Source organism: Pleurodeles waltl, chromosome 3_1 (genome assembly GCF_031143425.1).
Source record: "Pleurodeles waltl isolate 20211129_DDA chromosome 3_1, aPleWal1.hap1.20221129, whole genome shotgun sequence".
Classification (NCBI taxonomy): Eukaryota; Metazoa; Chordata; class Amphibia; order Caudata; family Salamandridae; genus Pleurodeles; species Pleurodeles waltl.
In genome coordinates this window covers 20,845,464-20,871,449 of record NC_090440.1, presented here as the reverse complement: position 1 = coordinate 20,871,449, position 25,986 = coordinate 20,845,464, and the positions used below count along the sequence as shown (strand labels likewise).

General features: G+C 51.8%; 1 protein-coding gene across 15 annotated transcripts in view; it reads left to right on the top strand.

Moving 5' to 3' along the window:
- Positions 1-25,986, top strand: part of DGKZ (diacylglycerol kinase zeta) — a 731,702-nt gene that overhangs the window by 548,266 nt on the left and 157,450 nt on the right. For 9 of the 15 annotated variants that reach the window (XM_069221725.1, XM_069221730.1, XM_069221727.1 and 6 more), the window contains 2 exons: positions 14,716-14,760; positions 15,167-15,236. In XM_069221725.1, coding sequence (XP_069077826.1) covers positions 14,716-14,760; positions 15,167-15,236 — 115 coding nt within the window. The remainder of the gene's footprint in view (positions 1-14,715; positions 14,761-15,166; positions 15,237-25,986) is intronic. The other 6 variants (XM_069221731.1, XM_069221728.1, XM_069221726.1 and 3 more) reach the window with 1 other exon arrangement.

Sequence of the window (25,986 nt, the reverse complement as noted above, 5' to 3'; positions counted from 1 at the left end):
CCCCCTCTTGGCACAGGCTGACCCTGCCACTCACCCCCTCTTGGCACAGGCTGACCCTGCTGATCACCCCCTCTTGGCAGAGGCTGACCCTGCTGCTACTCGATCTTTGTAAGGAGTGGTCATCCTGTTTGTGTGGGGTGAACCTCTGCTAGCCCCTCTTTTTACTGCCAGAACCTCCTGCTGACCCCCTGCTAACTCCTCTGTGTGGGATGATACTTCCCACTCCCGCTGACCCTTCCGTTAGCTGCTCTTTCTGCAGGCTGGCCCTTCTGCTAATCCTTCTGTGCAGTCTGACCACTCGTTGTTGAAGGGTGAGCTTCCACTGCCCCCCCCCCTCCTTTGCAATGGCAGACACTTCCACTGACCCCCTCATTGCTGAAGGTTGACCTTCCACCGACCCCTCTTTGCAAAGGCTGACCCCTCATCCGCATACCGTCTCATTGCTGAAGCTTGACCTTCTGCTGACCTCCTCGTTGCTGAAGGGTAACCTTCCACTGACCCCCTTAATGCTGAAGGTTGACCTTCTGCTGACCCCCTCATTGCTGAAGATTGACCTTCCACGACCGCCTTATTGCTGAAGGTTGACCTTCCGCTGACCCCCTCACTGCTGAAGATTGACCTTTCACTGACTGTCTGATTGCTGAAGGATGACCTTCCACTGACCCCCTCATTGCTGAAGATTGACCTTCCACTGACCTCCTTCATTGCTGAAGGTTGACCTTCCGCTGATCCCCTTATTGGTGAAGGATGACCTTCCGCTGACCCCCTCATTGCTGAAAATTGACCTTCCACCGACCCCCCCCCCCCTCTTTGCTTAAGGTTGACCTCCCGCTGACCCCCTCATTGCTGAAGGTTGACCTTCTGCTGACCCCCTCATTGCTGAAGGTTGACCTTCTACTGACCCCCTCATTGCTGAAGATTGACCTTCCACCGACCCTCTCGTTGCTGACAGGTAACCTTCCACTGACCCCTCAGTGCTCAAGGTTGACCTTCTGCTGACCCCCTCATTACTGAAGGTTGACCTTCTGCTGACCCCCTCATTGCTGAAGGTTGACCTTCTGCTGCCCCCCTCAGTGCTCAAGGTTGATCTTCTGCTGATCCCCTCATTGCTGAAGGTTGACCTTCTGCTGACGCCCTCATTGCTGAAGGTTGACCTTCCACCGACCCCACGATTGCTGAAGGTTGACCTTCCGCTGACCCGCTCATTGCTGAAGAATGACCTTTCACCGACCCCCTCATTGCTGAAGCTTGACCTTCCACCCACCCCCTCATTGCTGAAGGGTAACCTTCTACTGACCCCCCCCATTGCTCAAGATGGACCTTCTGCTGACCCCGTCATTGCTGAAGATTGACTTTCACTGACCGTCTCATTACTGAAGGTTGACCTTCCACCGGCCCTTCTTTGCAAAGGTTGACCCTACCACTGACACCTCTTCATGGAGACTGACCATCCCGCTGACCTCTCTTTGCACAGGCCGAACTTCCTTGTTGACCACTCATTGTGCAGGCTCACCCTCCTGCTGACTCCTGTGAACCTCCCAGTGACCTCTGTTATTGTGAAGACTGACCTCTCTATTCATGGGCTGAACCTTCTGCTGACTCGTCTTTGCATGAGGCCGTGACCCTTGTTTGCGCAGACTAACCCTCCCGCTGATCCCTGTTCGCGAAGGTCTTCACGGCTTTGTGTCGCATCTCGGCCTCTTTCTGAGTGACCCTCCCTCTGACCCCTCTTGCCCATGAACGTCAATTCACCAAAATACCAGGGGACCTCACACGCCCTTTCACTCTCATTCACACTTACACGGACACACAAAAAACACCCTGCCCCGCGAGCACACACAAATCATACACTTAAAAGCATTTGTTTACTTTCCTCAGCTGCCTGGGAAGATCACATTTCAGCTAATTGTACTCCATTGTACTAATAGTGAATAATAAAACGTTATTCACTATTTGTGTACTAAAAACATTGAGAGCAAACAAAGAGGGAGAAGCCCCAACACATCCATAAGGACAAGCTGCCCTTTGTGTTCCTGGTCCTGATTTTGCCTCCTCTGAGGCCAGGGGTCGCAAAGGCAGTGCCAGGGGTCGCAAGAGGTAAAGCCACAGGTCGCAGCTGCATCCCTTGGCAACCCCTATATGATGTCCACAATTATGAGCTGCCCCCTGTGCTCCTGGCCCTGATTTTGTCTCTTCTGAGGCCAGGGGTCGCAAAGGCAGTGCCAGGGGGTCGCAAGATGTAACCACCGGTCTCAGCTGCAACCCTTGGCAATGCCTATGTGATGTCCATAATTATGAGCTGCCCCCTGTGCTCCTGGCACTGGTTTTGCCTCCTCTGAGGCCATGGGGTCGCAAAGGCAGTGCCAGGGGTCGCAAGCGGAAAGCCACGGGTAGCAGCTCTGACCCCTAAATGACGTCCATGTTCTATTCATAGGCTGAACCTCCCACTGACCTCTCCCTGCAAAGGGTGGTCCGGCTTTATGTGGGTGACTCGCTGACTTCTTCCTCTGAGTCCAAACCCCACACCCCCTTTGCGGGTGCGCGCCCAACCTATCTCTAAGGCCTTCCAGGGCGTATGGAGAGCATCCCTGGGAGAGGTGCTCGTACGGTTAATAAAAAGCCCCTCCGATCAAACAATCATTCAAAAGAGGGGCTCCAGCTATGTAAAGTTCATAAGGTGTGTTTGTAAAGTGCACGTTCTCCCAAAGGGCATCTTGGCGCTGAATAACAGATGTTTATTGTTACCCAACTCAATGCTACTCATTTTATCGACCTCGGAAGCATGAAAGGGTGAGTGTACCCGCTGGGATTTGAACCTGTGACCACGAGGTTGAGCACAGACTCTTACAGTTGATGTATTAGTCCACTAAGCCACCAGACCCGGCTGGTAATATAAATATGTTCGCGGGGTGCTGGTAGATGTCATTTGAGGGGCTCCCCACTGGCTAGTTTTTAGTTTTTCAAAAACTCTTGGGAGCAGTACTACCTGAAACCACTAGATGGCAGTGTACTACTAGACATGTGTTTTTATATCCCCAGTCATTGCAAAAGTGCTACAAGTAAGTTTATCATGTTTTTCTCCCACATAAGATTGCTTTCAGCTAAAATCGGATCGGGATCTGCTCTGTGTATGTTTTGGGGGAGATTTAGGAGTTAGGGTCTCTTGCCTTAGTTACCTCAGTCCTGCTGCTGTCGGGGTGTTTCATCCCTTTCAGATAAAATGAGCCCCTCCCTGCAGAGCCCCCTTACTTTGCTGTAAGGGGTGTGGACTTGGTGTCACATTCCCCTTCTGTTGCTGAAGCACATTTTGAGGCTTAGAACAAGCGGACATTTTCCCGGGACCACCGCCGTCCCAGAACAGCCGTAGCCTGCTGGCATTACATTTATACATTTAAAAATGTGTGAGATACTCTCCTATCTATTGTCTCTCTCCTTACTTTGCTTCAGCTCAACCCTTTGTCTTTCCCTGCCTCCTTGTGTCTCTGTACCCCCCAACCCCCATCCCAGATCTCTAACTCACCTGTGTCCATCTCACCTGTCTCTCAATGCACCTCTCTCCACTGCAGATGTCTCAGGCGACACTGGCGCTCTCTGGCCCCCCCTCTGTCTGTCTCCAAATGTGTCTCTGCCTCAGCCCTCTCCACACCCGACCCTCCATCTCACAACCTGTATCTCTCCTCCGTCTCTTCACTGTGGGCATGTGCTCTCTGTACGGAAGGCAGGGTTGGTTGTGCCCTTAGGGACGTGTTGCCACCATTATAACCTTGCAAGCTGTGGGGTTCGAGGATGATGGGTGTTGCAGTTGTACCTATAGAGCTCTCCGTACGCCTAACTAGTCACCAGAGTGCATTGGCAGAGGGATAGCACGCTACCCCGTGGGGGGTCAGAGGTGGGACAGTGCACGCTCCTCACGTGGCCTATATGGGGAGTTTTTTGGTGTTACGCGTCCGGACCAGAGTTGTGCCATTTAATAAGTTTTGATGCTATGCTTGTCTGTGAATTTGAAGAGAAAAAGAGTGAGGGATGGGTTTCTTCTGCTTATCGGTTGGAATTGAATGCTTGAGAGAGAGTGTGTGTGCGTGCGTGGGCGGGCGAGCGCGCGCGCGCTGTTGTGTGCAGTCTCGCTTATGTTTCAATGTTATAGTGTGAAACTACTCAAACTGTGACGTAAGCCCGCACCTGCACTTCCACAGGGGTGGGAGAGAAGTGTGAGGGTAGAAGTGGTCACACGAGCCAGCTCTTGCCATCCGTGGAGCGGTCGGTGTGTGGCATCCTTGGCTACGGAAGTGCACAGATGTCGGGTTCTACCCTCTAAAGGCGCGCACGCGATGATGCAGGCAGTTATGCGGCCCGAAAGTGCATCCAATCTACCCCAGAGCAGCCTGTGTGGAAGGAAGGAGCCACGTGACGTCACAGTCCGGGCATCGAGGCATCAGTTACCCGGGATAGAAAGGCTTCTTCCAGATGTGCGGTGTGGCCTCTGCTGAGTGAATGACTACTAGGCACATCATGGTCTCTCTTACGTTCTGATGGACTCCTGCACTCTCGGCCTTCCCTTGCAGTCAGGCGGTGGCGAGGTGCCCCTGCTGAGTGTCCGTAGGTGTGGGGATAACTCGGCCTCTCATCCACGCTGAGCCACGCCCCAGTCTTTCTCTGTCGCACATTACAAGGTGCACTAATTACCATTAATGTGCGGTAACAACCCACCGGACACTGGGCCAGATGTAGCAATATTGCAACTCGCAATTTGCAATGCAGAACGGTGGTGGGCCAGATGCAGGAAACGATTTGCGAGTCGCAAACGGCAAAAATTGCCGTTTGCGACTCGCAAATCGCATTTTCCTATGCAGAAATGCATATTGCGAGTCGGGACCGGCTCGCAATATGCATTTCCGACTCGCAAATAGGAAGGGGAGTGGTATGCAATACCATTTGCGACCACATATGCGGTCGCAAAGGGTGTCGCAGTTACCATCCACTTGAAGTGGATGGTAACCCACTCGCAAATTGGAAGGGGTCCCATGGGACCCCTTCCACTTTGTGAATGGACCCAAAACAATTTTTTCAGGGCAGGGAGTGGTTCCTTTAAGGAAAACGGGCTACACTTAAAAAAAAAAAACTGCTTTATTTAAAAGCAGTCACGAACACGAAGGTCTGCTGACTACAGCAGGCCTCCATGGTTGCGAGTGCCCATAGTCGCTATGGGGCCGAAATTTGCGACCCACCTCATTAATATTAATAGGTGGGTCATTGCGACCCCATAGCGACTCGCAGACGGTGTCTGAGACACCGTCTGCATTGCAAGTCGCAATTTGCAATTTTCCTACATCTGGCCCGGTGTCTCAGACACCGTCTGCGAGTCGCTATGGGGTCGCAATGACCCGCCTCATTAATATTAATGAGGTGGGTCGCAAATTGCGGCCCCATAGCGAGTCTAGGCACTCGCAAACATGGAGGCCTGCTGTCGTCCGCAGACCTCCGTGTTCGTGACCTGCTTTTAAATAAAGCAGTTTTTTTTTTTTTAAGTGTAGCCCGTTTTCCTTAAAGGAAAACGAGCTGCGCTTAAAAAAAAAAACGAAACCTTTAGTTTCGGTATTTTTTCCTGAAAAATAGTACTGAGTCCATTCGCAAAGGGGAAGGGGTCCCATGGGACCCCTTCCAATTTGCGAGTGGGTTACCATCCACTTGAAGTGGATGGTAACTGCGACACCATTTGCGACCGCATATGCGGTCGCAAATGGTATTGCATACCACTAGGAATCGCAAATGGGAAGGGAACACCCCTTCCTATTTGTGATTCTGAAATGCATATTGCGAGTCGGTCCCGACTCGCAATATGCATTTCTGCATAGGAAAATGCGATTTGCGAGTCGCAAACGGCAATTTTTGCCGTTTGCGACTCGCAAATGCTTTCCTACATCTGGCCCACTATTCCTCATGGTATTCCCTTTTCTGTGGGTTTAACCGGCTCATTCCCCATCTCCTCTTCCAGGTGGTGTAAGTCTCCCGGAGGCTGTGGTGAAGGGTTCAGGTGAGGGTTGTAAGGTGTGGGTGGCGAGAGGGTGTGGGTGGCGAGAGGGGTTCAGTGAGGGTTGTAAGGTGTGGGTGGCGAGAAGGGTTCAGGTGAGGGTTGTAAGGTGTGGGTGGCGAGAGGGGTTCAAGTGAGGGTTGTAAGGTGTGGGTGTCGAGAGGGGTTCAGGTGAGGGTTGTTAGGTGTGGGTGGCGAGAGGGGTTCAGGTGAGGGTTGTAAGGTGGGGGTGGGGAGAGGGGTTCAGTGAGGGTTGTAAGGTGTGGGTGGCGAGAGGGGTTCAGTGAGGGTTTAAGGTGTGGGTGGCGAGAGGGGTTCAGGTGAGGGTTGTAAGGTGTGGGTGGCGAGAGGGTATGGGTGGTGAGAGGGGTTCAGGTGAGGGTTGTAAGGTGTGGGTGGCGAGAGGGGTTCAGGTGAGGATTGTAAGGTGTGGGTGGCGAGAGGGGTACAGTGAGGGTTGTTAGGTGTGTGTGCCGAGAGGGGTGAAGGATTGAGGGGAGACTATTCACGGGCAGTGGGCACATGAAACGCCCCCTTCCCCGTCTAGGCTGAGGTCTCGGCAGGGGTCATGGGAGGGGTCCAGGCTACAATGCAGTCCTTTCTCACAGTGATTTTACTGGCTGGATTCTCCAGCTTTTCCATGCTCTGGTACTCAGTCAGTCTGAGTGCAGGAACTCAGGACCTCTTAACCTCTTAGGTGCTGGGCCTTCCACCACCCCCCCAGTGCTGAGCCCTTGTTTGGCTATTTGGGGCAGTTCACGCTTAGGCCTTCATAACTTTTTGTCCACATAAGCTATCCATGCCAAATTTGCGTCCTTTTTTTCCAACATCCTAGGGATTCTAATGGTACCCAGAGTTTGTGGTTTCCCCTGGAGGAGACCAAGAAATTAGCCAAAATACAGTGAAAATTTAGTTTTTTTAAAAACAAATGGGAAAAAGGGGCTGCAGAAGAAGGCTTGTGGTTTTTTCCCTGAAAATGGCATCAACAAAGCGTTTGTGGTGCTAAAATCACCATCTTCCCAGCTTTCAGGAACAGGCAGACTTGAACCAGAAAACCCAATTTGTCAACACAAATTTGTCATTTTACTCGGGCATACCCCATTTTTACGATTTTTTGTGCTTTCAGCCTCCTTCCAGTCGGTGACAGAAATGGGTGTGAAACCAATGCTGGATCCCGGAAAGCTAAACATTTCTGGAAAGTAGACAAAATTCTGAATTCAGCAAGGGGTCACTTGTGTAGATCCTACAAGGTTTTCCTACAGAAAATAACAGCTGGAAAAAAAACATATTGAAAGTGAGCTGAAAAAAACAGCCATTTTTCTCAACGTTTTACTCTGTAACTTTTTCCTGCAATGTCAGATTTTTTAAAGCAATATACCGTTACGTGTGCTGGACTATTCCGGTTGCGGGGATATATAGGGCTGGTATGTTCATCAAGATCCCTAGGTACCCAGAGCCAATAAATGAGGTGCACCTTGCAATGGGTTTTCATTCTATACCGGGTATACAGCAATTCATTTGCTGAAATATAAAGAGTGAAAAATAGGTATCAAGAAAACCTTTGTATTTCCAAAATGGTCTCAAGATAAGGTTTTGAGGAGCAGTGGTTATTTGCACATCTCTGAATTCCAGGGTCCCCATACTAGTATGTGAATTGCAGGGCATTTCTCAAATAGATGTCTTTTTTACACACTGTCTTACATTTGGAAGGAAAAAATGTATAGAAAGACAAGGGGCAATAACACTTGTTTTGGTATTCTGTGTTCCCCCAAGTCTCCCGATAAAAATGGTACCTCACTTGTGTGGGTAGGCCTAGCGCCCACAAATGGAAATGTCCCAAAACACAACGTGGACACATCACATTTTTTCACAGAAAACAGAGGTGTTTTTTACAAAGTGCCTACCTGTTGTTTTTTGGCCTCTAGCTCAGCCGGCACCTGGGGAAACCTAGCAAACCAGCGCATTTTTGAAAACTAGAGACCTAGGGGAATCCAAGATGGGGTGACTTGTGGGGCTCTGACCAGGTTCTGTTACCCAGAATCCTTTGCAAACCTCAAAATTTGGCTAAAAAAACTCATTTTCCTCATATTTCGGTGAAAGAAAGTCCTGGAATCTGAGAGCAGCCACAAATGTCCTTCCACCCAGCGTTCCCCCAAGTCTCCCGATAAAAATGGTACCTCACTTGTGTGGGTAGGCCTGGTGCCCGCAACAAGAATAGATCACACAACGGTCAATGTTGGTCCTTACATGAGGCAGCTGTTGACCCTGGGGTGATCCATTCCCGACGCAGACACTAGGCGTAGGCACTCAAGTGGGGTAGTGTTTTTATCAGGACAGGTGAGGAATCACTGGGTGGTAGGAATTTTGTGGATCCCAGCATATTCCTGTAGTTTGTGTGACAGAAATGCAAGAAAAATAGAGTTTTTATTCAACATTTCAGCTTTGCAGGGTATTCTGGGTAAGAAAACTTTGGGGAATCCACACAAGTCACACCTCTGTGGACTCCCCCGAATGTCTAGTTTCGAGAAATGTTCGGGTTTAGTGTGTTTCTCTATAGGGCCGCCGAACCCAGGACCAAAAACACAGGTGCCTGCCTTACAAAACCAGTTTGTTTTGCGATAGATAATTTTGATGTCTCCACAATACGATTTGGGCGGTGGAATTTGGGGCTGAACTAAATTGGGGAGCTCCCAAGAGAGCACTCTCTCTCTGCTTGCCGCCACATTCACCTGCTCTCTGGGTTGGGCTAACCCACTATTACCCAGTTGCACAGACTGCTTGCGAAGGGACAGCAGAACTGTCCTCATCACCTCCCTCATAATGTACTGGAAGAGGAGTTATAGAATGGGACTCCTCCGACTGAAAAATCACTCCCAGAGTCTGCGCCATTGTCCTATCCCTCAGATGCTGTCTCAGTATCTGATGTCTCAGTCTCTGATCCTATGTCAGAGCCGTCCTCGATAACCCGAGTGCAGGCAGCAGTCATCCATCAAGATGCCATCTCTGCTATTGGCTAAACTGTTGCTCTAAAACACTAGCCTACGTAGACAGTCACAAAATCGATGGTGTGTGTGAGATACGTGCAACAGTAGAGGCCACCTTACCTGCGCTTCTTCCCTCAATCAGCACGTACTTTCAAGACACTCAAAAAACACCTTGTCACATACCATTCGTCAGAGTCTTTAGCACCTCCTGCGCCCAGTCCTACAATCATTATTGGTGCTCCCACTCCCTCCTCCTCGGATTCCCTCATTATCACCCAGCAAAAGTGCCCTTCATCTCTCCATAGCCGCCCTCCACCCCGCACATATATTTCATTGGTATTATAGCGCAGGTAATGGCTGACTTTACTAATGTACTCAGCTATTTACATAAAATACAGATTTGCTCTTTGCAGTAGGCATATAAACCTTCTGCGCTTCTTTGTGGCACTAAAACTGCCACTAGACAGGTCTGACCCTTTTGTAGCAGAAACATAATCACAATACTTACTTGACTTTTTTATTGCTGCCTAAAAGCTACAGTTGAAATGCGTCAGTTGAAGTATGTGCATTGCTTTGAAGACGCAAGCTGCAACTGCAAGACAACTGGCGGCAAATATATCACTTTTATATGTGGGTCTGGTTTCCCTGGGGGGCCGATCGCAGCCCCCAGGGAAACCACACACGTATTGACAAAAGTGATTTATATATCTACATATATACATCTATCTACATAGATATATCTATAGATAGATCTATATATATATACAGATATGTATATATATATATATATATATATATAGATATATCTATAGATAGATCTATATATATATATATATATATGTATATATATAGATCTATCTATAGATATATCCATGTAGATAGATATATCTACATAGATATATCTATATGTATAGATCTATATATAGATCTATATATTTTTTTAGTTGTTGTATGGTTTCCTTGGGGGCCAAAATGGCCCCCAGGGAAACCCTACAACAATAAAAAAAAAAATCCCCCCCTGTCCATTTCTTTTTCTTTTTTTTCTTTTTATTTTTTTCAATAAAATGTAGCCCCCCCCCCCCCCCCCCAAGGGGACACCTACTTTTCTACTTTTTTTTTTTTTTTTAATATGCCCTGGGGGGGGGGGAGGGGGGCAGGGGGGGGCGGCAAGTGACATCCCTGGTGTCTAGTGGTGTTTCCTGGCCCCCGATCGCAGAAACACTTTCAGGAAGGCCTCGTAAGAAAGGTCGCAGAAACACTTTCAGGAAGGCCTCGTAAGAAAGGGAAGAGTCCCCCCGTAGTGTGTATGGCCGTTTTCCCCGTCGGAGTAGGAAGCGGCCGCAAGGGAAAATCCACAAAGTGAGGCGCGCTGACGTCACAAAGGGGCAGGTGGGGGGCGGGGGAGACACGGAAAAGCTTCTGTGTCTCCCGGGGAATAAAAACAACAACAACAAAAATCCTCGGGTGTGACGCACCCCAGGATTTATTAACCCCCTCCCCAGTGGCCGATGCCCGCACCCAAGGGGTTAATGTGCGGATCGCCATCCCACACTGGGCTTCTGCGCCACAAACTTCCCACTTGAGGCCCATGTCTCTTATACACTTTTTCCAACATGCACTGGTAAAAATCCTTCTTGGCGTCCCTGGAAGAGGTTTGTCTATTGTTTTGCAGAGTATAATTTTATGCATATTTATAGTTTTATGAATATACGACTGTGAGAAAGTAGCCTCTTTCTAGCCTTGTTACACCCACTTTTGGCCTGTTTGAGAGTATATGTCAGGGTGTTTTCACTGTCTCACTGGAATCCTGCTAGCCAGGGCCCAGTGCTCATAGTGAAAACCCTATGTTTTCAGTATGTTTGTTATGCGTCACTGGGACCCTGCTAGCCAGGACCCCAGTGCTCATAAGTTTGTGACCTATATGTATGTGTTCCCTGTGTGATGCCTAACTGTCTCACTGTGGCTCTGCTAACCAGAACCTCAGTGGTTATGCTCTCTCTGCTTTCCAAATTTGTCACTAACAGGCTAGTGGCTAATTTTACCAATTCACATTGGCATACTGGTACACCCATATAATTCCCTAGTATATGGTACTGAGGTACCCAGGGTATTGGGGTTCCAGGAGATCCCTATGGGCTGCAGCATTTCTTTTGCCACCCATAGGGAGCTCTGACAATTCTTACACAGGCCTGCCACTGCAGCCTGAGTAAAATAACGTCCACGTTATTTCACAGCCATTTACCACTGCACTTAAGTAACTTATAAGTCACCTATATGTCTAACCTTCACCTGGTGAAGGTTGGGTGCAAAGTTACTTAGTGTGTGGGCACCCTGGCACTAGCCAAGGTGCCCCCACATCGTTCAGGGCAAATTCCCTGGACTTTGTGAGTGCGGGGACACCATTACACACGTGCACTGTACATAGGTCATTACCTATGTACAGCATCACAATGGTAACTCCGAACATGGCCATGTAACATGTCTAAGATCATGGAATTGTCACCCCAATGTAATTCCGGCATTGGGGGGACAATTCCATGATCCCCCGGGTCTCTAGCACAGAACCCGGGTACTGCCAAACTGCCTTTCCGGGGTCTCCACTGCAGCTGCTGCTGCTGCCAACCCCTCAGACAGGTTTCTGCCCTCCTGGGGTCCAGGCAGCCCTGGCCCAGGAAGGCAGAACAAAGGACTTCCTCTGAGAGAGGGTGTAACACCCTCTCCCTTTGGAAATAGGTGTGAGGGCTGGGGAGGAGTAGCCTCCCCCAGCCTCTGGAAATGCTTTGATGGGCACCGATGGTGCCCATCTCTGCATGAGCCAGTCTACACAGGTTCAGGGATCCCCCAGCCCTCCTCTGGCGCGAAACTGGACAAAGGAAAGGGGAGTGACAACTCCCCTGACCTGCACCTCCCAGGGGAGGTGCCCAGAGCTCCTCCAGTGTGTCCCAGACCTCTGCCATCTTGGAAACAGAGGTGTTTTTGGCACACTGGACTACTCTGAGTGGCCAGTGCCAGCAGGTGACGTCAGAGGCTCCTTCTGATAGGCTCTTACCTCTCTTGGTAGCCAATCCTCCTTCCTAGGTAGCCAAACCTCCTTTTATGGCTATTTAGGGTCTCTGCTTTGGGGATCTCACCAGATAACGAATGCAAGAGCTCACCAGAGTTCCTCTGCTTCTCCCTCTTCACCTTCTGCCAAAGGATCGACCGCTGACTGCTCAGGACGCCTGCAAAACCGCAACAAAGTAGCAAGACGACTACTAGCAACCTTGTATCGCTTCATCCTGCCAGGTGGTGCATGCTCTGGGGGTAGCCTGCCTCCTCTCTGCACCAGGAGCTCTGAAGAAATCTTCCGTGGGTCGACGGAATCTTCCCCCTGCAACCGCAGGCAACAAAAGACTGCATCACCGGTCCTCTGGGTCCCCTCTCAGCACGACGAGTGTGGTTCCTGGAACTCAGCAACTCTGTCCAAGTGACTCCCAAAGTCCAGTGACTCTTCAGTCCAAGTTTGGTGGAGGTAAGTCCTTGCCTCCCCACGCTAGACTGCATTGCTGGGTACCGCGTGATTTGCAGCTGCTCCGGCTCCTGTGCACTCTTCCAGGATTTCCTTTGTGCACAGCCAAGCCTGGGTCCCCGACACTCTAACCTGCAGTGCACAACCTTCTGAGTTGTCCTCCGGCGTCGTGGGACTCCCTTTTGTGACTTTGGGTGGACTCTGGTTCACTTTTCTTCTAAGTGCCTGTTCAGGTACTTCTGCGGGTGCTGCCTGCTTCTGTGAGGGCTCCCTGACTTGCTGGGCGCCCCCTCTGTCTCCTCATCCAAGTGGAGACATCCTGGTCCCTGCTGGGCCACAGCAGCATCCAAAAACCCTAACCCCAGCCCTTGCAGCTAGCAAGGCTTGTTTGAGGTCTTTCTGCGTGGGAACACCTCTGCAAGCGTCTTCACGACGTGGGACATCCATCCTCCAAAGGGGAAGTTCCTAGTCCTCTTCTTTCTTGCAGAACTCCAAGCTTCTTCCAACAGGTGGCAGCTTCCTTGCACCCTCAGCTGGCATTTCCTGGGCTCCTGCCCACTCTTGACACTGTTGCGACTATTGGACTTGGTCCACTTGTCTTACAGGTACTCAGGTCTGGAAATCCACTGTTGTTGCATTGCTGGTGTTTGTTCTTCCTGCAGAATCCCCCTATCACGACTTCTGTGTTCTCTGGGGGTAGTAGGTGCACTTTACACCTACCTTTCAGGGTCTTGGGGTGGGCTATTTTTCTAACCCTCACTGTTTTCTTACAATCCCAGCGATCCTGTACAAGCTCACATAGGTTTGGGGTCCATTCGTGGTTCGCATTCCACTTTTGGAGTATATGGTTTGTGTTGCCCCTATACCTATGTGCTCCTATTGCAATATATTGTAACTTTACACTGCTTGCATTACTTTTCTTGCTATTACCTTCATAATTTTGGTTTGTGTACATATATCTTGTGTATATACCTTATCCTCATACTGAGGGTACTCACTGAGATACTTTTGGCATATTGTCATAAAAATAAAGTACCTTTATTTTTAGTACTTCTGTGTATTGTGTTTTCTTATGATATTGGGCATATGACACCAGTGGTATAGTAGGAGCTTTACATGTCTCCTAGTTCAGCCTAAGCTGCTTTGCCATAGCTACCTTCTATCAGCCTAAGCTGCTAGAAACACCTCTTCTACACTAATAAGGGATAACTGGACCTGGCACAAGGTGTAAGTACCTCTGGTACCCACTACGAGCCAGGCCAGCCTCCTACAACGACTGATGGCGCCTTCAGGTAAAACGTATGCTTAGTATAACAAGCCTGACATGGTTATGGTGTGAGGCTATAGACCACACTGGATAATTGGAAAAAGGTATCTCAGTGGCTGTAGGTCTGATTTGTTTATTATGAAATGTTACGACAAAGGCTGTAGGCCTGACTTGCTTACTATTGAAGGCATATGTTGAAGCTGTTGGGCAGTTACGGGTGGATTGCTAGTGCACTGTGGTAAACCCGATAGACATGTCTTAGTTACACGGAATCTTACAGATTACCGTAGTAGTCAAGGGTTTCGGTGTTGGTTACCGCGCCACTGGAAACAGTTGAACTTAAATCACTCTATAGCCGCTGACTCTTTCTAAAGTCTAAAGACCTCAACACTGTGGGCGACCCCTTCTCCTGTCTGGGCTCAGTTGTGGGAATTCCCTCCTCACTGGACTTCCAAAGACGAGCATGAGTGGAGACAATGTGGACAAGAAAGGGACCGGGGAGACCAGAGTAGTAACTTTTAAAAAAATGATTATTTTGCAAGCAATTCAACCTAATGCACACCTTTGAGAAGCCTATGCCACTGGTCGAACTGGGGTTGTGAACAGTAAGTTTTTTAGAGAGCGTAGGGGCATGCGCGAAACGGAAGTGCCCATTTTGTAATCAAATCCATGTTGTGAAATGTTCGCCATAGTGTGGGGGGGCGTATAATAATCCTTACCAAATTGCACAGAATACGTTGACTCTATGTGCATGAAGACTCCGCTTTTGTTTTTTACCAATCTTATTTGTACTTGGTCTTTAATGCACCTTAAGTTTATAAAACGAGTCGGCCTGACCAGAGTTTGAACGAGTGGCGAGAAGGTCTTGCTCTGGCCTGAGGCACATTGTGCTGTTTTACTAGGTGGTAACCAAGTTCCCTCTCCACAGGATTTCCCTCCATACCCCCCTGCTCTGCAGCGTCTGGTCCTCCAGGTGTGTATGCTTTGTCTGGTTCACCTGTGCTCCTTGTGCCCGTGTTTCCATCCCATACGTGTTGTGTCACTCCCATGCCATGTCGTTGCAGTGCCGTGTCTTGTCACACGTGGTATTCACCCACATGGATTTCTTTGTGCATGTGCAGCTGCGTTGTTCCTTTTGTTCTTTGTGGCCTGGTCTTGTGGTGATATGTTTGGTGGTAGATGGCCTGAGATGTGCTCTGGGACAGCGTGGGGCAGGTTCCACTCACAGGTTCATCAAATTTGAAGTTGTTCTGATCCTACCTTAGTCAGACTGTCTCTTACAGATTGCAACTGGTGCATTTAAAGATTAAAGTGGGTACATCAGTGTGCCCTCTTGCCAGCCCTGACTGACCATGCCCTATTGTGGTTCTCTCGTGCAGGAAGGAGACGGATCCAAGCCGAAGACCCTGTCCTCTCAGAAGCTGTCCCCCAAGTGGTGCTTTCTGGACTGTGAGTATTAAGGCTCAGTGAACAGGGGTAAGAGAGATGAATCTGAGTAGATGGTGCATGATTTGGGGTAGAGAGTAAATATGCCTTTCTGGTGAGAGCAAGGGCAGGGGCAAAAAGTGTCTGGACCTGTGTGGAGGGTGCAAGAGTTGAAGCAAAGTGTGACTGGATCTGCGTTGAGGGTTCAGAGGCTGCAATAGAGTGGCTGGACCTGTGTGGATGGTGCAAGGGTTGAAGCAGAGTGTGACTGGATCTGCATTGAGGGCTCAGAGGCTGGGATGGAGCAGCTGGACCTGTGTGGAGGGTGCAAGGGTTGAAGCAGAGTGTGACTGGATCTGCGTTGAGGGTTCAGAGGCTGGGATGGAGCGGCTGGACCTGTGTAGATGGTGCAAGGGTTGAAGCAGAGTGTGACTGGATCTGCATTGAGGGTTCAGAGGCTGGAGTAGAGCGGCTGGACCTGTGTGGATGGTGCAAGGGTTGAAGCAGAGTGTGACTGGATCTGCATTGAGGGCTCAGAGGCTGGGATGCAGTGGCCGGACCTGTGTAGATGGTGCAAGGGTTGAAGCAGAGTGTGACTGGATCTGCATTGAGGGTTCAGAGGCTGGAGTAGAGCGGCTGGACCTGTGTGGATGGTGCAAGGGTTGAAGCAGAGTGTGACTGGATCTGCGTTGAGGGTTCAGAGGCTGGGATGGAGCGGCTGGACCTGTGTAGATGGTGCAAGGGTTGAAGCAGAGTGTGACTAGATCTGCATTGAGGGTTCAGAGGCTGGAGTAGAGCGGCTGGACCTGTGTGGATGGTGCAAGGGTTGAAGCAGAGTGTGACTGGATCTGCATTGAGGGCTCAGAGGCTGGGATGCAGTGGCCGGACCTGTGTAGATGGTGCAAGGGTTGAAGCAGAGTGTGAGTGGATCTGCATTGAGGGTTCAGAGGCTGGAGTAGAGCGCCTGGACCTGTGTGGATGGTGCAAGGGTTGAAGCAGAGTGTGACTGGATCTGCATTGAGGGCTCAGAGGCTGGGATGGAGCGGCTGGACCTGTGTAGATGGTGCAAGGGTTGAAGCAGAGTGTGACTGGATCTGCATTGAGGGTTCAGAGGCTGGAGTAGAGCGGCTGGACCTGTATGGAGGGTGCAAGGTTTGAAGCAGAGTGTGACTGGATCTGCATTGAGGGTTCAGAGGCTGGAGTAGAGCGGCTGGACCTGTATGGAGGGTGCAAGGGTTGAAGCAGAGTGTGACTGGATCTGCATTTAGGGTTCAGAGGCTGGGATGGAGCGGCTGGACCTGTGTAGATGGTGCAAGGGTTGAAGCAGAGTGTGACTGGATCTGCATTGAGGGTTCAGAGGCTGGAGTAGAGCGGCTGGACCTGTGTGGATGGTGCAAGGGTTGAAGCAGAGTGTGACTGGATCTGCATTGAGGGCTCAGAGGCTGGGATGCAGTGGCCGGACCTGTGTAGATGGTGCAAGGGTTGAAGCAGAGTGTGACTGGATCTGCATTGAGGGTTCAGAGTCTGGAGTAGAGCGGCTGGACCTGTGTGGATGGTGCAAGGGTTGAAGCAGAGTGTGACTGGATCTGCATTGAGGGCTCAGAGGCTGGGATGGAGCAGCTGGACCTGTGTAGATGGTGCAAGGGTTGAAGCAGAGTGTGACTGGATCTGCATTGAGGGTTCAGAGGCTGGAGTAGAGCGGCTGGACCTGTATGGAGGGTGCAAGGGTTGAAGCAGAGTGTGACTGGATCTGCATTGAGGGTTCAGAGGCTGGAGTAGAGCGGCTGGACCTGTATGGAGGGTGCAAGAGTTGAAGCAGAGTGTGACTGGATCTGCATTTAGGGTTCAGAGGCTGGGATCGAGTGGCTGGACCTGTGTGGAGTGTTTATGTGCTGGAGTAGAGAGTGACTGGACCTGTGTGGAGGGCGCCTGCTTTAGGATGGACAATGAATGAGCCTGGGTGTGTGGAGCTTTGGCTGGGGTGAGAGGTGATCGAGTGTACAGGGCCTGGTGTATTGCTAGACTCTGTGTGCATGGGCTAGGATGGAGAGTGACTGGACCTGTGTGGAGGGTGCATGGGGTGGAGTGTTTATGTGCTGGAGTAGAGTGACTGGGCCTGTGTGGAGGGCGGATGGGCTGGAGTAGAGTGGCTGGACCTGTGTGGAGGGTTCATGTGCTGGAGTAGTGTGACTGGACCTGTGTGGAGGGTGCATGGGCTGGAGTAGAGTGGCTGCACCTGTGTGGAGGGTGCATGGGCTGGAGTAGAGTGGCTGGACCTGTGCGGAGGGTGCATGGGCTGGAGTAGAGTGGCTGGACCTGTGTGGAGGGTGCATGGGCTGGAGTAGAGTGGCTGCACCTGTGTGGAGGGTGCATGGGCTGGAGTAGAGTGGCTGCACCTGTGTGGAGGGTGCATGGGCTGGAGTAGAGTGGCTGGACCTGTGTGGAAGGTGCATGGGCTAGAGTAGAGTGACTGGACCTGTGTGGAAGGTGCATGGGCTGGAGTAGAGTGGCTGCACCTGTGTGGAGGGTGCATGGGCTGGAGTAGAGTGGCTGCACCTGTGTGGAGGGTGCATGGGCTGGAGTAGAGGGGCTGGACCTGTGTGGAATGTGCATGGGCTGCAGTAGTGTGACTGGACCTGTGTGGAGGGCGCTTGCTCGAGGACAGAGAATGAATCCACCTGGGTGTGTGGAGCTTTGGCTGGGGTGAGAGGTGATGGATGGGTCAGGGCCTGGTGTATTGCCAGACCCTGTGTAGTGTGCATGGGCTAAGATGGAGAGTGACTGGACCTGTGTGGAGGGCGCCTGCTCTAGGACAGAGAATGAATCCACCTGGGTGTGTGGAGCTTTGGCTGGGGTCAGAGGTGATGGAGTGTACAGGGCCTGGTGTATTGCCAGACCCTGTGTAGTGTGCATGGGCTAGGATGGAGAGTGACTGGACCTGTGTGGAGGGCGCCTGCTCTAGGACGGAGAATGAATCCACCGGGGTGTGTGGCGCTTTGGCTGGGGTGAGAGTTGATGGAGTGTACAGGGCCTGGTGTATTGCTAGACTCTGTGTAGTGTGCATGGGCTAGGATGGAGAGTGACTGGACCTGTGTGGCGGCGCCTGCTCTAGGACAGAGAATGAATCCACCTGGGTGTGTGGCGCTTTGGCTGGGGTGAGAGGTGATGGAGTGTACAGGGCCTGGTGTACTGCTAGACTCTGTGTAGTGTGCATGGGCTAGGATGGAGAGTGACTGGACCTGTGTGGAGGGTGCATAGGGTGGAGTGTTTATGTGCTGGAGTAGAGTGACTGGACCTGTGTGGAGGGTGCATGGGCTGGAGTAGGGTGGCTGGACCTGTGTGGAGGGTGCATGGGCTGGAGTAGAGCGGCTGGACCTGTGTGGAGGGTGCATGGGCTGGAGTAGAGTGGCTGGACCTGTGTGGAGGGTGCATGGGCTGTAGTAGAGTGGCTGGACCTGTGTGGAGGGTGCATGGGGTGGAGGGTTCATGTGCTGGAGTAGTGTGACTGTACCTGTGTGGAGGGCGCGTGCTCGAGGACAGAGAATGAATCCACCTGGGTGTGTGGGGCTTTGGCTGGGGTGAGAGGTGATGGATGGGTCAGGGCCTGGTGTATTTCCAGACCCTGTGTAGTGTGCATGGTCTAAGATGGAGAGTGACTGGACCTGTGTGGAGGGCGCCTGCTCTAGGACAGATAATGAATCCACCTGGATGTGTGGAGCTTTGGCTGGGGTCAGAGGTGATGGAGTGTACAGGGCTTGTTGTATTGCCAGACCCTGTGTAGTGTGCATGGGCTAGGATGGAGAGTGACTGGACCAGTGTGGAGGGCGCCTGCTCTAGGACGGAGAATGAATCCACCGGGGTGTGTGGCGCTTTGGCTGGGGTGAGAGGTGATGGAGTGTACAGGGCCTGGTGTATTGCTAGACTCTGTGTAGTGTGCATGGGCTAGGATGGAGAGTGACTGGACCAGTGTGGAGGGTGCCTGCTCTAGGACGGAGAATGAATCCACCGGGGTGTGTGGCGCTTTGGCTGGGGTGAGAGGTGATGGAGTGTACAGGGCATGGTGTATTGCTAGACTCTGTGTAGTGTGCATGGGCTTGGATGGAGAGTGACTGGACCTGTGTGGAGGGCGCCTGCTCTAGGACAGAGAATGAATCCACCTGGGTGTGTGGCGCTTTGGCTGGGGTGAGAGGTAATGGAGTGTACAGGGCCTGGTGTATTGCTAGACTCTGTGTAGTGTGCATGGGCTAGGATGGAGAGTGACTGGACCTTTGTGGAGGGTGCATGGGGTGGAGTGTTTATGTGCTGGAGTAGAGTGACTGGACCTGTGTGGAGGGCGCCTGCTCTAGGGTAGAGAATGAATGAACCTGGGTGTGTGGAGCTTTGGCTGGGGTGAGAGGTGATGGATGGGTCAGGGCCTGGCGTATTGCTAGACTCTGTGTAGTGTGCATGGGCTAGGATGGAGAGTGACTGGACCTGTGTGGAGGGTGCCTGGGCTAGGATGGAGAGTGACTGGACCTGTGTGGAGGGTGCATGGGCTGGAGTAGAGTGGCTGGACCTGTGTGGAGGGTGCATGGGGTGGAGTGTTTATGTGCTGGAGTAGTGTGACTGGACCTGTGTGGAGGGTGCATGGGGTGGAGTGTTTATGTGCTGGAGTAGTGTGACTGGACCTGTGTGGCGGCGCCTGCTCTAGGACAGAGAATGAATGAACCTGGGTGTGTGGAGCCTTGGCTGGGGTGAGAGGTGATGGAGTGTACAGGGCCTGGTGTATTGCTTGACTCTGTGTAGTGTGCATGGACTAGGATGGAGAGTGACTGGACCTGTGTGGAGGGTGCCTGGGCTAGGATGGAGAGTGACTGGACCTGTGTGGAGGGTGCATGGGCTGGAGTAGTGACTGGACCTGTGTGGAGGGTGCATGGGCTGGAGTAGAGTGGCTGGACCTGTGTGGAGGGTGCATGGGGTGGAGTGTTTATGTGCTGGAGTAGAGTGATTGGACCTGTGTGGCGGGCGCATGCTCTAGGATGGAGAATGAATCCACCTGGGTGTGTGGAGCTTTGGCTGGGTTGAGAGGTGATGGATGGGTCAGGGCCTGGCGTATTGCTAGACTCTGTGTAGTGTGCATGGGCTAGGATGGAGAGTGACTGGACCTGTGTGGAGGGTTCATGTGCTGGAGTAGAGTGACTGGACCTGTGTGGAGGATGCCTGGGCTAGGATGGAGAGTGACTGGACCTGTGTGGAGGGTGCATGTGCTGGAGTAGAGTGGCTGGACCTGTGTGGAGGGTGCATGGGGTGGAGTGTTTATGTGCTGGAGTAGAGTGACTGGACCTGTGTGGAGGGCGCCTGCTCTAGGATGGACAATGAATCCACCTGGGTGTGTGGAGCTTTGGCTGGGGTGAGAGGTGATGGATGGGTCAGGGCCTGGCGTATTGCTAGACTCTGTGTAGTGTGCATGGGCTAGGATGGAGAGTGACTGGACCTGTGTGGAGGGTGCCTGGGCTAGGATGGAGAGTGACTGGACCTATGTGGAGGGCGCATGGGCTGGAGTAGAGTGGCTGGACCTGTGTGGCGGGCGCCTGCTCTAGGATGGAGAATGAATCCACCTGGGTGTGTGGAGCTTTGGCTGGGGTGAGAGGTGATGGATGGGTCAGGGCCTGGCGTATTGCTAGACTCTGTGTAGTGTGCATGGGCTAGGATGGAGAGTGACTGGACCTGTGTGGAGGGTTCATGTGCTGGAGTAGAGTGACTGGACCTGTGTGGAGGGTGCCTGGGCTAGGATGGAGAGTGACTGGACCTGTGTGGAGGGTGCATGGGCTGGAGTAGAGTGGCTGGACCTGTGTGGAGGGTGCATGGGGTGAAGTGTTTATGTGCTGGAGTAGAGTGACTGGACCTGTGTGGAGGGCTCCTGCTCTAGGATGGACAATGAATCCATCTGGGTGTGTGGAGCTTTGGCTGGGGTGAGAGGTGATGGATGGGTCAGGGCCTGGTGTATTGCTAGACTCTCTGTAGTGTGCATGGGCTAGGATGGAGAGTGACTGGACCTGTGTGGAGGGCGCCTGCTCTAGGACAGAGAATGAATGAACCTGGGTGTGTGGAGCCTTGGCTGGGGTGAGAGGTGATGGAGTGTACAGGGCCTGGTGTATTGCTTGACTCTGTGTAGTGTGCATGGACTAGGATGGAGAGTGACTGGACCTGTGTGGAGGGTGCCTGGGCTAGGATGGAGAGTGACTGGACCTGTGTGGAGGGTGCATGGGCTGGAGTAGAGTGGCTGGACCTGTGTGGAGGGTGCATGGGGTGGAGTGTTTATGTGCTGGAGTAGTGTGACTGGACCTGTGTGGCGGCGCCTGCTCTAGGACAGAGAATGAATGAACCTGGGTGTGTGGAGCCTTGGCTGGGGTGAGAGGTGATGGAGTGTACAGGGCCTGGTGTATTGCTTGACTCTGTGTACTGTGCATGGACTAGGATGGAGAGTGACTGGACCTGTGTGGAGGGTGCCTGGGCAAGGATGGAGAGTGACTGGACCTGTGTGGAGGGTGCATGGGCTGGAGTAGAGTGACTGGACCTGTGTGGAGGGTGCATGGGCTGGAGTAGAGTGGCTGGACCTGTGTGGAGGGTGCATGGGGTGGAGTGTTTATGTGCTGGAGTAGAGTGACTGGACCTGTGTGGAGGGCGCCTGCTCTAGGATGGACAATGAATCCACCTGGGTGTGTGGAGCTTTGGCTGGGGTGAGAGGTGATCGAGTGTACAGGGCCTGGTGTATTGCTAGACTCTGTGTGCATGGGCTAGGATGGAGAGTGACTGGACCTGTGTGGAGGGTGCATGGGGTGGATTGTTTATGTGCTGGAGTAGAGTGACTGGACCTGTGTGGAGGGCGGATAGGCTGGAATAGAGTGGCTGGACCTGTGTGGAGGGTTCATGTGCTGGAGTAGTGTGACTGGACCTGTGTGGAGGGTGCATGGGCTGGAGTAGAGTGACTGGACCTGTGTGGAGGGCGGATGGGCTGGAGTAGAGTGGCTGGACCTGTGTGGAGGGTTCATGTGCTGGAGTAGTGTGACTGGACCTGTGTGGAGGGTGCATGGGTTGAAGTAGAGTGGCTGCACCTGTGTGGAGGGTGCATGGGCTTGAGTAGAGTGGCTGGACCTGTGCGGAGGGTGCATGGGCTGGAGTAGAGTGGCTGGACCTGTGTGGAGGGTGCATGGGCTGGAGTAGAGTGGCTGCACCTGTGTGGAGGGTGCATGGGCTGGAGTAGAGTGACTGGACCTGTGTGGAGGGTGCATGGGCTGGAGTAGAGTGACTGGACCTGTGTGGAGGGTGCATGGGCTGGAGTAGAGTGACTGGACCTGTGTGGAGGGTGCATGGGCTGGAGTAGAGTGGCTGGACCTGTGTGGAGGGTTCATGTGCTGGAGTAGAGTGACTGGACCTGTGTGGAGGGCGCCTGCTCTAGGACAGAGAATGAATGAACCTGGGTGTGTGGAGCTTTGGCTGGGGTGAGTGTGATGGATGGGTCAGGGGATGGACTGTTGCTAGACTCTGTGGTCTGCATGGGCTAGGGCAGGGAAGGGAGTGGCCTGGGTGCATGAGATGTGGCAGAGAGTGACTGTACTTGTGTGGAGCACAAGTGAACTTGAGTAAAGAGGAGAGGGACCTGGCTGTGTGATGCAGTCGGCGATGGTAAACAGCAGATGGACCTGTGTGGATGGTGCATGGATCAAGGTAGGAGGGAGAATGTCCCTGCCTGGAGAGTGCGTGCTTGTGGCAGAGTGAATGCGCCCTTCTACAGGGAGCATGGGTGAGGTAGAGAGAGATTACCTAGCCTGTGTGCTTCTGTTATATGACACATTTTGTGGTGTCATATGGGGGGGCGGGGCATCTGAGGCCCCATCATTAACTGTTCTGCCCCTCATCGACCTTGTGCACCACCACAGGTGACAGCTGGGAGAACACACACTGTCCTCTCTACCTGGAAACAGCTATGTTGCTCGTATTTATATTTTATGTTTTACTTACTCTTGCATTCCTTTAGAGTATTTGTTTTATTCCAGGATGTTGGGTTTCTGTAGTTTTTTCATGCAACATATTCTTTGTGCATAGCTCACACTGTGAAATGAATGGCTTCTAGGGGTCTGCGTAAGTTCAGGTTGTGGGCCGGTGTTTATAGCGCTGTGGAGTTCTGGCTGGAGCCAGTGACACCTGTGATGTTGCCCATCCGTAGGTGATAAAGGGGTTCAGAACACACGCCCATCCATTCCTTGTCTCCTCTGCGGCTCGCAACGAGCAATGGCCGAGCGAACCACTTTTAATTGTGATTCTATGTAAAAGTGTGTGAAGGAGGCGCACAGCTATTGAAATATTGGCAGGGTGACTGCTGAGGAAAGTGCGGTGCCTCCAGGGGAGCGGGTGTGTAGTGTGTGGGTCTGTGGTGAAGCAAAGATGATGCAAGGAAATGCATGCGGACAGCACGGACAGAGTTTGCTGCAGAGGACAGAGATGAGGTATGAGGTATGCAGATGGAGCATTTCAGAAATGTATGAGAATGAAAGGGGCGTAAGTGTCTACCTGAGAGGCTGTAGAATAAAGTGATGTGAAAAGAAGAGAACAGAAGTGATTGACACGCTCCGAAGATCTCTACTCCGTCCACAGACTTTAGTAAAGTGCCTGCTGCCATACCGCCCTGAAAGCACCTGACCGTAGTAATAATTCACAGCCTGCTTAAAATGTTTGCATCGCTTTGAGAATGTGTGGGTATGTATATACTCACACACACACACACACACACACACAATGCACTTTGTTTCACTCCTGGCAGGACACGTGGGCTCGGTGGAGAGTGCCAGGATTGCCCCAGCTTGCAGCCTCTGTTCTCTCAGCTCCTGGCTCTGGTGTGATGCAGGGATCTGGTTACTGCCAGTCTGCTCTGTGATGTTTCACAGCCCAGGATTCTATGACCAGGCACATACATGTGAGAGAAAGGAGCTAGAATCCCACCAAACACATCTGAGCACATTCCTTCCATGTCCACACACTCCAGCTTCCTAGGGTGCAAGTCTTCATTCCATCCACCCAGGCCCCCTTAGACGAGTGGTAGGAGACGTGCCCTGGCACACACTGATACCAAGTGCCTGTGGCATGCCTGGGTTCCTGAAGACAGACTGACAGTGGTGCTTGCTGGCGGTATCTCGGGTGACCCCGAGAGGGGCAATCCAGGAGGTATCTCGGGTGACCTTTAGAGGGGCAATCCAGGAGGTATCTCGGGTGACCTTTAGAGGGGCAATCCAGGAGGTATCTCGGGTGACCTTTAGTGGACAATCGTGGTGCGGTTCTTGCAGCTCAGAGGACCCTGGCTTTCCTCTGACTTCCCCTAGGTCTTTTTTAATTTATTATTCCCAGACACTGCATCATGGAGTCTGGGGCAATAGAGCATCTGTGGGATGGTCCCTGGTAAGCTTTCTGTCTTACTTTCATATCATTTTAGGGGGCCATTGTGGGCCAAGGGCTCCATCACACTGGAGGAGCCCCTAGGCCAGGAGCGAAGGGGTGTAATGCACGCCAAGGTACTTTACTGGTAGCCAAGGAAGGCCCTGCCTTGGGTTCATCTATCCGCCGTGGATCGATGGCCTACACAGAATGCGTCACCCGGCACTCATTACCACCATCTCAGTGCTGCTGAAGTCCTACCTTGGTGCCACCTTCACTCACCACACCAGCTGGGCTTTGCCTAATATCCACACGCAAGCTGGACCAAATGTCACCTTCCACAGAGTGCAAGGAAGGCCAAGCACACTTACGAACAGAAGAACTTGTAGAGCACCTCTCACCAAACAAGCAGCCTTCTGGAACCAGGCTCTAACAACATAAATGGCACAGGCAGACAGTCCAAACTTAACTGGTCAAGGCGAATGGTCCAGTTGTGTCCCCATCTGATCCGTGCCTTAGGTAGACCTTCAGTGACATCCTACTGCCCGCAGATACTGCCTTCCCAGCAAGAACCAGCCTCAAAAACTCACTATTGTTACATTAGGCCACTCAAAGAGAAAAAGAACCTCGAATCAGCAGGTCCAACCGCCTGCAGGCCATCTCCAAAAGCCAGTTTTTTGGAAAACTGATTAAAAAGAGTTGCCTTCCCTCAGATCTCCAACTTAATAGAAGAAAACAACCTCCTTTGAGATGATCGAATAAGATTGTTCCCAGGCAGAGGCATGGAATCCATGGTGGTACCCATCAGAGATAAGTGGCTGCGCTATTGCTGCTGAGCTGTAAGCCGCTCTACTTCCAAGACTAAAGTAACTTGACATCCGAGGGAGCATCTCCTTCGCCCTATATGGCGGTTGTAGCATGATCGCTCTGCACTTGTTCATTTCAGCTTCTTTCACCCCCAATTCAGGTGTTTCTACCAGTTCGACCATCTTATCACTCTTCAAACTCTATCCCGATTCTGGACCTCGAGTCCTTCGATCGACCTGCTACGACCCATAGATCACCTTTAGTCTGAAAAGCCCAAAGGATTTAGGGCCTAATTTAGATCCTGACGGACGAGTTACACCGTCACAATGGTGCCGAATATCCCATCCGACCGAAATATAAATGCCATAGTTTATAATAAGATTTATATTTCAGCGGACGGGATATCTGTCGCCGTTGTGACGGAGTATCTCACCCGCCAAACTATAAATGCCGTAGGACATAATGTGATTTATATTTCAGCGGATGGGCTATCCGTCACCGTTCGGACGGAGTATCTCACCCGCCAAACTATAAATGCCGTAGGACATAATGTGATTTA